Raw genomic sequence first — 11259 nt, forward strand, 5'->3', positions numbered from 1 at the left:
TCAGATTTTGATTTAGGTACATCAAAATAATCAAAACAAATATTTGCAAAATTCAAAGTGAAAAAGGGAGATCCTACTTAAAAACAGAAGTTTGTATTATGACTGGATCATCCTCAGTGATAAAAAAAAATATAATTTAAAATAAGTATTCGAATATGTGGTCTTCAAATGTATTTAAAAATTCCAAAAACCGGAATTTTAATCAGGATGCATAATTTAACTTTAAAAATATAGGTGAGCTGCAAGTTTAAACAATAGCGTTGCATAAGTATAACTCATCGTGATTCCACAACACAGCAGCGGATCAGCCAATTGAAAAAATATTAGAAATCAATGTAACGAATTTCCGCGGCCATACTGTTTTAGAACAGAATTTTGCTGACAGATTTGGGATTTTTGAATTGAGATGCATGATTTCGACGCAGATTTCGGGGAAGCAGGTTTGAACTGTGTTGGATCACCTAATGTTGAACTGCACAATATTATGTGCTACATGATAAGACAAGCTATCGAGTTCGGTGGCGTGTTCTGTGCTTACACAGTACAATATAACATAGTCACCAGGTCGCTACATTCGAAGTCAAACGCCCAACGTAACGATATTATATGTTACTCTCCTCGATGTACTCTGCGTTGCATGCCTGCACCTTGGTAGGTGCTCTGTTGTTATTGGTGTTAGCCGCAGAGCAGTCCGGTGCAGATGAAATCGTAAGTTAATTTTTTTTTCGATTTACTAATGTTTTGCTTGTGTTTGATGTAAGGAGTTGATATTAGTAACTACCAGCTGCTATAGAATATTTTTCGTAAACAGCTTGCGATAACGATTATTTAAATACGTTTAATATTATGTAATAAGTAATAACAATTAATTAATATGCTTCAAGATTAAAGACAACTTGTGATAATCAGTGAATTATTAATATCAGTCTCTACTACAAACATGTAGCTAGAAAATGTTCCTAGGGTAGGACAATATTTTATAATTGTATTTCTTCAAACGTGTTTTATATTTTGTTAGTCTAATTTTTATTATTAATGTATATTTAATATTGTACTTGCAATTTATATTCTGTAAGTAAACTTTTTCATCAAAACATAGTTAAGTGGTAGGGTTGATTCAACTAAGGCCAGAGTAAATTTAGAGTATGCAATTCCCTGATAGCTACGTGTCTGCCCTACTATTATCATGTCAATTAAAGTGTAATTTAATAGAAAAACTAATTTTACATTCAGTAATGATTGGTATACAATATTTTGTTGTTTATCATCCAAAAATGATTTGCAAAAAGTTTTATTAGTATACCTACATAATTAATTTTACCACTATAATTGATATTATAACATCCTGCCTTCCATAATGTTTTCAGCGTTATTTAAACTATGTACTTATACCAGTTTTCTGATACTATTATCTTTATCACTCAATACATATTGCTCCTTAACTGATTTTAGAGGGAAAAGTGCAAAACCTTGAACTGTTTATAGTTCTGTGCCGTAGATCCTTTTAAAATAATGTTTGAAAAGACATATCCTAATAATTTAAATTTATTAAAATTCGGAGGTTTCATTATTTAATAGCTTTTAGCATAAGTCCTCTCTAAACTTGAATGCAATGAACAATGTGATATAATGAAAAAAAAATATAACGAACAATGTTAATTGGAAAAATATCTTTAACTTTATAGAATTCATATAAAATCAAACCAAATCCAGAGAGTTAAACTGTTAAAGGTACTTTCAAAAAGTTACTTTCTGTACTAATTTGTCCTTCCTATGTACAAGTGTACTATAGCTTATAGCTCATAACATTTTGAAAAATTGGTTTGATTATTATTTACATAGAGAATATTTTTAAGATGCTTTTGAAATAAATAATATTTTTAAAAAGTGTTGTCAGGTGGAAAAAATATTTGAATTAGCATATATTTCTAAATTCATTTAATTTTTGACAAACGCGTTTTTCACCACAAAACGGTAGTCAGTTCAATACCTTATAACAGCAACTTTTTTCGTTTAAGATGAACGAAATACACGATGAAAACTGAGTGGTCTGCAGCTTAAATTGTTTTTGTTGTCAATGTACTTGATCTAAGCAAAACATTAAACAATGAAATGATAAATTATTTAATATTTATTTTAGGTCCAGCCTACAAGCGGTGACATTTACAGTTTCATCGTCCATTCGAAAATCAAGTACAGATATGCACAGACTGTTGTATCGAGTCGTGTGGCCAACAAGAAAAATACTTCCCATGAAGTACAGTTCTACGTAACTTTTCCAAAATCTGCATTTGTTTCTAAGTTTTTAATGTTAGTTACTTGTTCTTTTATACATTTTTTGGATCATATAATGCAATTAATCGGTCTTGTTTTGGATTTAGGGAAATAAACGAAAAAGTGTACGAAGCTTACGTAAAAGAAAAAAAAGGGGCCAAAGAAGAATATATTGCTGCCGTAAACTTGGGTCAGACGGCAGCTCATATCGAGCAAAAGTACGTACGGTCTACCATACAATTAAAAATAACTTCTCAGCTTAATGTTGACAACTAATATCTAATTGATTTATCCATAGTGCAAGAGATTCAAGCAAGTTTACGGTTTCTGTAAACGTGGGAGCAGAAAGCAAAGTTACATTTAATCTCACTTACGAACAATTGTTAAAGAGGAAATTGGAAATTTATGAAAATATAATAAACTTACAACCCGGACAAGTGAGTACTTAAATATCAATTTTTTATTACAACTATTGAAATCCTCATATTTTATTGAAATTATATTGTCGTTATAGGTTGTTCAAAACTTGCAAGTTATAGTAGATATTGAAGAGTCTTCAAACATAACAAAATTAGAAGTGCCAGACATAAAAACAGCAAATGAAATTGAGACTACAATTAGTAGTACGTAATTTTTTAAATTATTTAACCGTTTGAGAGGTACCCATATATTATTTTAAATCGATCACCCAATGAAAAAAATTTTTAATTAGAGAACTAATTATAATTAATAAAAAAAACGAAACAATGAAATAATTTTTTTTTCATCAATTTTGTAGTCTTCTGAATAGGTAATGACTAATGACACAATTTATAACTAAGAACATCTTACAATGAATTATGTCTATCGTAATCTTTAATCATTGTACCTACCTAATTTGTAATAATTTATCATTTTTTTATGACTTATGAGTCATGAGTATTATGTACCTGGATACTATTTTAATTAATCAAAATGTGCTACAGATAAAAAATTGGCAAAAATTACCTATGAGTCAGGCAACAAAGTGACGATAACCTGGAGTCCAACTATTGAGGATCAGATATCATATACAGAACTAGGTGTTAAAGGACAATTCATAGTTCAATATGACGTTGATCATAAATCAACTCCAAATCAAGTTCTCGTATGTTAAAAAAAAAATAGATTATATGTATTATATACTACTAATACAAATACAATGTCGATTCAATTATAAATGCACTAAAAATTAAGGTTTAAAGAAATAAATTATGTACAATTTACCTTATTATTGTTAATTTAAGTTTATTTTCCACAAAAAAAAATTAGGTACATTATTTAATTAAATCGCATGAATTATTATGAGTTTTAGATCGACGATGGATATTTTGTTCATTTCTTTGAACCAACAGAAGTGAAACCACCCAGGGCTCACGTCATTTTTGTACTCGACGTCAGTAGCTCCATGGATGGACAGAAATTACCTCAAGTGAAAGAAGCAATGAATCAAATTCTGTCACAAATCAATTCCGAATATTTTTTCTCATTGATACTTTTTTCAACTTCGGCTCAGGTTTAAACACATGATTTTCTTTTATCAGAAATATGACTCGATAACTTTTATCTATTGCTAACGAAACTTTCATGTAATAGGTTTGGACAATAAATGCTACTCAAGAAATGTCCAACCTCTGGGACTGTAACTGTAGAAACTTGAAGACAAACAATAATTTTAGTTTGGATACATTGGGAGAAAACCGTTTTGTTTTTCCGGCAACTGAGCAGAACATACAATATGCAAAGAAATTCATTCAGGACTTGGCACCGGATAGCAGTAAGATCTGATATAGGAATAATACATTTTTTAAAATTATCTTTCAATATTTAAAATTTAAATTCTAATAAGACATTTTAAAATTTATAATACAATGCATAATATGAATATAATATGATGTGTGTTGAGTGTTGGAAATGTGTATTATGTTACTAAGTACAAATATGGAAGATGCCCTGAACAAAGCACACTCGATCGCCAAATTGGGCGAAAAGCGTTTCAAAGATCGTGTTAACACACCAAAACCTATAATTGTGTTTCTGACCGACGGTGAGCCGACCGCAGGGATTACCGAACCCTTTGAATTGCTTGAATTGGTTTCGAACACTAACGTAGAGAAGTGAGTTGATAACTGTTGAGTGTTAAATGTTGATGTATAATCAATGATGTAATTACACGACATTTCTCATAATATTTATTGCTAAGTAATACCTGGTTGCCCAAATATGATTTATCACAACCTTTGGTAAAATGGTAATATTGATTGTTATTATAGGTATCCGATAATTAGTTTGGGATTTGGCGATGGGGCAGATATGGATTTCCTTAAAACACTATCATATTACAACGCCGGTTTCGCAAGGGCCATTCACGAAGGTTATTACGCGTCGTTACAATTGCGTAATTTTCATAAAGAAATATTGTCGTCCATTTTATCCAACGTCACTTTAAAATACATTGACGATCAGGTAAAATACAGTGTTTTAGTACGTGTTCTAATAAATTATACAAATGTTATAAATTTATATTTATAGGTCGAAATTGTTACTGTGACGAAAAAATTATTTAACCTGTTGTTCGAAGGTACGGAATTCGTAGTGGCCGGAAAATTGAAAGATGGCAAATTGCCCGATTTTAACGGAACTTTGAACGCCGATTCGACTGAAGGGGATTTCAAAGACCCTGTTATTATCACATGTTTTGATTTCCCCATCGTTCTTCCCGAGACTGTTCCACAAAAAAGAAGAATAGGTAATTAATTTTATTGTTGAGCTTACTTTCGCAGACAATTTAATTGGTTTCTTTTTTGTACATTGATAACAGGTCATCTATGAAATTATGGGCTTATTTGAACATTCAACAACTGATGGATAAATATGAATTAAACGAGAACGAAAATTCTACGACAAAAGCTAGAGCACTAGAAATAGCACTAGAAGTAAATGTTTCTAATTATTTATTTTTAACTGCATACGGTTTATTTTAATTTTATATAATACATGTGTTTGTGTTTTTTAGTATTCATTTGTTACTCCACTAACGTCTTTAGTTGTTGTCACACCTCATGATACAACTACATCAACGACTCCAGAGAAAATCAAACCACTTAGTGATAGATCTATTGGTAGGTACCGGGTATCGGTTTAAACTAATATCATATTAACTTTTAAAGTATATTATTTTATGTCCACTCATTTTGGGGGTGGTGGAAATATGTATTCTTCACCATCCCCACTATAATTATTTATTTAATGATGTTACGGGTATATGTGAACAATTATAAGAACACACGAATTTCCGATTGCCAGATGTAAAACTAATTATAATTTTTCATTGGATACTTAACTCAGACTTTTAGATAAATTCAACTTCTGGAGGGAAAATTATTGTTTGCATACATATAACGAGCTATCAAACATGGATAATAATATAATATGTTAGAAATATGTTTTTTTGTTTTGGGTAATCGTTTTCGAGGAACCTATTTAAGTATTTCCAGAATAAGTTCATATTTTTTTTTTAAATAGGAATATTACGTAAATCAATTTATTCTAGTTGAAGATCTTCGTTTACATTTTTTATGTTTATGGAGATGGCTCACTAAAAAGTAAAAAATGTTATTTAAACTTTTGTAAATCTGCAAATCTACTCTGACATTCGTCATTTAGTAATAAAATGTGTGAAATATGTTATTCCTCGTCATGGTTATCTGTAGACCTATTTTAATGTTGAAAGTAAACCAAATTTGTTGAAACAATTTGGGTTTTTCAATTTTTCATAATCGAAGTTTCATTATAAATGACTAAAAATTCAAGTATTTGTAATAACTTAATTTTTTAGATGATAGTCTTTCGATGAGTATGTCATCCGATGATATTATTATGTTCTTAAGGTGATTTGATAGTTTTTGTTTCATCACTTTTATTGCATAGTTACATATGATAATTTATTGGAATAGTAAAGGAGGGGGAGGATTACTTAATAGTAAATAAATATTTCTTATTGTTGTGAGATCAAACTGTATATGAGCAGTAGAAATAAAACAACCTATTGAAATTAAATAACGTAAGAATGATTAATTTATTATAAAACAAAACAAATGTTTTAAATATTGTACAAATCTAATTATTACTAAACCAATAACGAAATAAAATATGAAAAATGGATTTATAAAAGTAAAAATGCAACTGAGTGATGACAGAACTATGATAAATCTAGTTGAATCTTGGTTTTGATATTTTTCTTTCATCTTTGAAACTAGGTGTATTTTGTACAAATATTTATACTTCAAATGTGGTAAAAATTTTTTTATACATTATCTTAGTTTCACCTAAATCGGCTCACAATTATCCACCACAAAGTCGACGAGGATATACCCCAGGTAATTTGTTGCCGGTAGATTCCTCCCAAATTTTAAAAGAGGAATCAAATTCTACATCGTTGCACGATATCAAAGAACTAGCATGGTTGAGTGGTTCTATTACATTGAACGCAACTAATACAGTTTACCAAGTATCATTGAACACGGTGAGTGAACCGTGACTGGTACAGACAGTCTTATTTGATAATTAATTTCAAATTCATGTTGTTTGTTTACTGTTTAATATTTGTTTTGAGTGGTCAATTATATCAAAACTGTACAACAACTGATCAAATCCATGGTAATTGTAAACATTTAAAAGACTGCGTTGTTGCTTCAATCCTACACTCATTTGATACATACCTTTCACTGTTTTGCCCAATAGAAACATTGTAAGTATAATATTACTTGTCTTGTGTGGTATAATACTATTATTCTTAATTTTGTACTGTGGATATTTGAGTGTCCATAAATATCTGAAATTCGTTGTAAATTGTTTGCTTTATTAAGCCATTTAATTTATAACACTTATTATTAGTTGATCCTAACATTTCGATCATACTTAAGAGTAATTCATTTTTAGTTTTATTTTGAATTCACGAATATCAAATTGAATTGTTAGTTTTTTGAGAGATCTAATGAAAGTAGTACACCAAGAATTATTCATAGAATTGGTTGTGAAATGTTTGAAAAAAATATTTTACAACGTTATGATTAGAGAATAAAAATATTTTTACAACATTAAAAGGTTAATTAATGGTTTGTGATCTGTACTTAAATTTAGTATCGAGATCAATCATTCTGTATAGTATGACTATATATACTACTGAATAATTTATATTAAAAACATTTACTGAATTATCAGCTGTTAAGTAATATTAATATATATTTTTATTTACAGGTATGCGGGAATTTGCTGCTTAGAGTAAATGTGTGAATAATCATACATTTCTAAGAAACGAAGAATTATTAATACCATAAAATCGGTGTTTCCGAATTGCGTGCGAAAATCATTATCTAGGTTGAGTTGCGTGCGTAGTTTATTCACGACTGAGCCAAGTTGCGTGCACCCCCTCACTCCATTTTATATTTATTTATTTATATTTATAACAAATATTTTTTTATTATATTAATATAAGATTCATTCACATTGTTTGAAAAATAAATAAATACATTTTTAATTTTAAAATTTAATAATTTAATAATAAAATAATTATATACTAATATACCTACAACTAAATTTTATTTTTTAGAGCTTATGGGGGAGAGGGGATCAAAAATATAGTATTAATTCAATAAATAAAAGTTAATAAAGTCAGGATCGACAATTAAATCTTTAAGTTCAAAAAGCACAATAAAAAAAAAAGCTAAAAAAAATTAATCAAAAATTGTTAATGCAATGCCAAAAATAGACAGGTCAAAAATATAAAAATTCAATTAAAAAAAAAATTAAACTGGTAAGTTTTTGTAAGCTAACTTTTCTATAAACTCCAAACGGGTTATAATTTTATCTTCATACTGTCGCATAATTTCTCTAATATAATCTTCTTTTTCCACAGCTTTACGTCGTATTTGAGTTTGATTTGAAATTAAAAAACCGGTCGTCTACTCAAACTTTAACTCATGCAATTCGGACCTGTACCAAAAAATACTCGCACGCATTCCACCCTGTCATATAAAAACTGCGCACGCAATTCGGTTGTTGACCAAAACTACTAATTTTTTTGGTGCGCAATTCGGATGCAGCCAATAAAATAAATGTGTTTTAACTTTTTAAGTTATTTATTTTCATCGATTGTTGACTTATATATTATGTATTTAATATTTATGTATCTTTGCATTACCAAATAAACTTATTTTTTAAACTAAATTACTATTTTAATTTGTTTTACTTATTTTAGTTTTTTGGTGTAGTGGTGAGTTCTTTGTAAATTTGTAGTATTCTTAATTGTTTTGCAAAACGTATAACGCTTTCAATCCTTTGATAACCAGGAATAAGTCATATTAACTGCGTTATCCTAAATATAATATCATAATAAATGTTAATCATAAACAACTTAAACTTTAATAGAGGTTGATCGAATTGTTCGATGTTTGAAAAATCAACCAGAACTTAGGTGTTCGCTTTGAGTTCAAAACTCGTATATACAATTCAAAATTGAACAAAAAGTTGAAAATTCGATGATTTATTTGAACACCCAAACAGGCACTACTCCAAAATAATTTGAACATGTCATACATACGTTTCGAATAAAAAATGATTTATATTTTATACTCCGCCTTGACATAAGATTAAAAATCGGGCGAAGTTCAGGGCTAAACCTCCGGCAGTTTTAGTTAAGGTGGCTGCCGGCTCGTCGTACGCGGACACCGTTCGTGCAGTGAGGAATAACAGCGAGGTGAACTCGGTTGAGCTGGGAGCTCAGGTTACTGGTATGCGCAAAACCAGGGATGGGCACTTGCTGGTTGAGTTAGCCAAAGGTGCGAGATCTGTAGTAGCAGCCCAGAAATTGTCGTCGGCCATAGCCACCAGGTTGGGTGATGCGGTCGGTGGAGTGTCACAGCTTAGCCAGTTTACTGTTGTTGAGATTGTTGACCTCGACGCAGTGACGACCGAGGGTGAAGTTCTTTCGGCATTGCGGGTGGCAATACCCGGATCCGTAGACGACCAAGCTGCAATTTGCGAACGACAGGCAGTTCAGATCACTGGCCTTTGGTCCACCAGGTCCGGCCAGCAAATTGCTACCACCAGAATGACCAGAGCTTCTGCCGCTATTGTAACTCGCGTCCCTATTGGATGGCCAATGTGCCGCGTTCGCCCTAGGCGTCCTGAACCCGAAAAGTGCTTTAGATGTCACGGATTCGGTCATCGGAGTGATAATTGCTCCGGGCCCGACCTATCGTTGAATTGCAGACGCTGTGGAGAACCAGGACACGAACTTAAAGTATGTTTGGCGGACGAAGACCGATGTGTTGCGTGTGAGAGAGCAGGCACTGAACGTTTTGAACATAAGCCAGGTTCAGGTATGTGCAAAGCCAGGAAGGAGGCGCTCAAGATACCTGCTGGGCACAATTCGCAAGCGCAGTCTAGGCGGGAAGCCAGCGGAGATGGAACACTCTCGAAGCAATGATTCACTGCTTGCAAATCAACCTCCACACCGACTGGGCTGCTCAAAATCTACTTTCCCGAACCATGCTGAACATGGACATTGGCCTCCTCATCCTCAGTGAGCACAACAGATCCCCATGTAACTACCCCAGCTAGGCATCTAGTTCAGACGGGAGGTGCTCAATAGCAACTGACTACCATTGCGAGCATTGTGGCGGAGGAGTCTGGTTCTGGCCCGGGCTTTGCATGGCTCCGATTAGGGAATGTTAGAGCATTCAGCTGCTACTGGACCCCCAACGGCGACTCTGCTGCGGACCGCCTGGAGGCCTTCAAGGGATTCCTGGATGGTCTTGACCAAGCTATACGACAGGGGGAAAGAGAGAATGAAACTCTCCTGGTTGCTGGTGACTTTAATGCTAAGTCCACGTACTGGGGCTCTAGTGTAGATGATAGTAAAGGAGAAGCTCTTGAATCCTTTGCCGCAAGTCTTGGACTCTGGACCAACAACGTCGGAAGCCACCCTACCTTCCAGAGAGGGGAGTCTTCTTCGGTCATTGATGTAACCTTCTCGGGCCGTGGCCCCTATGAGGTAGTGGACTAGGAGGTCCTCGATGACTATTCCCGCAGTGGTCGGTCCTCGGCCCCACATTATGGAATGTATTCTACGATGAAATTCTCAGGATGGACGTTCCGGAAGGTGTTCAGCTTGTCGGCTTCGCAGATGGCCTAGCCCTACTCGCAGTCGGAGAGACCTCAGACACCATGGAGGAGGTGGTCAACCCCACATTAGACGTTATTGATGGCTGGATGGGCGCCCTCGGACTTCAACTAGCACGGCACAAGACAGAGGCCATCATGCTGACTAAGAAGTGGGCGTATCGGGATCCGGTGTTCGTGGTAGGGGGTCACACAGTTCCTTTGCTAAGGAAGTTGCGATACCTGGGACTCCATCTGGACTCACACCTTACATTCAGTGGACACTTCACTACTGGTTCGGGGAAGGCGTCCCAGGCAGCGCTGGCTATAGGACGGCTCATACCCAACCTTGGAGGACCCTCACAGTCTAAGAGAAAGCTGCTAATGTCTGTGGTGAACAGCAGGCTGCTGTACGTCTGTCCAACGTGGGGTTAGGTTAGGTTAGGTTAGGAAAGAGCATGCAAGTACGCTATCTGTCGAAACCTTATGATTCGGGCACAAAGGATTGCGGCTCTCAGAGTCACGAGGGCGTACCGCACAGTCTCGGCTGAGGCAGCCTTATTCCTGGCGGGAACTCCTCCGGGTGATCTTCTTGCCTCGGAATGCAAAAGAGTCCGAAGCAAACTCTTGACGACCAGGACAGAGCTGATTCAAAGGATGAGATCCGGAGAGCAGAGCGAGACATCCTGCTTACTGCCTGGTCGAACAAATGGAGTCGGGGCGTTAGAGGAGCTTGGACGCGCACGATTCTTCCGGACCTGATAAGATGGACGAAAAGGTGTCCCAAGGACCTCACGTTTCATG

At 34.1% G+C, this 11259-nt stretch overlaps 2 protein-coding genes across 2 annotated transcripts; both read left to right on the forward strand.

The window, feature by feature from the left end:
• The first annotated feature begins 201 nt into the window (after nucleotides 1-201).
• On the forward strand, nucleotides 202-7822 carry LOC111039664 (inter-alpha-trypsin inhibitor heavy chain H3-like). Its single transcript, XM_022323260.1, is given in 17 exon segments — nucleotides 202-708; nucleotides 2141-2310; nucleotides 2382-2492; nucleotides 2573-2711; nucleotides 2789-2897; nucleotides 3240-3400; nucleotides 3608-3808; nucleotides 3889-4069; nucleotides 4199-4409; nucleotides 4566-4758; nucleotides 4825-5041; nucleotides 5114-5119; nucleotides 5122-5228; nucleotides 5309-5414; nucleotides 6615-6817; nucleotides 6906-7042; nucleotides 7552-7822. Coding segments are annotated over 17 exon segments (2382 nt in total). The 5' UTR covers nucleotides 202-606; the 3' UTR covers nucleotides 7580-7822.
• Nucleotides 7823-9085: 1263 nt separating this feature from the next.
• Nucleotides 9086-9781, forward strand: LOC111039642. The gene has a single exon (XM_022323239.1). It carries the CDS (start codon nucleotides 9086-9088, stop codon nucleotides 9779-9781), a length of 696 nt encoding a protein of 231 aa, XP_022178931.1.
• The last annotated feature ends 1478 nt before the right edge of the window (nucleotides 9782-11259 follow it).

Source organism: Myzus persicae, unplaced genomic scaffold (assembly GCF_001856785.1).
Source record: "Myzus persicae strain clone G006 unplaced genomic scaffold, MPER_G0061.0, whole genome shotgun sequence".
Lineage (NCBI taxonomy): Eukaryota > Metazoa > Arthropoda > Insecta > Hemiptera > Aphididae > Myzus > Myzus persicae.

Coding starts and splice junctions, on each gene's coding strand:
- LOC111039642 (XM_022323239.1), top strand. CDS start 9,086: ATGCGCAAAACCAGGGATGGGCACTTGCTGGTTGAGTTAGCCAAAGGT.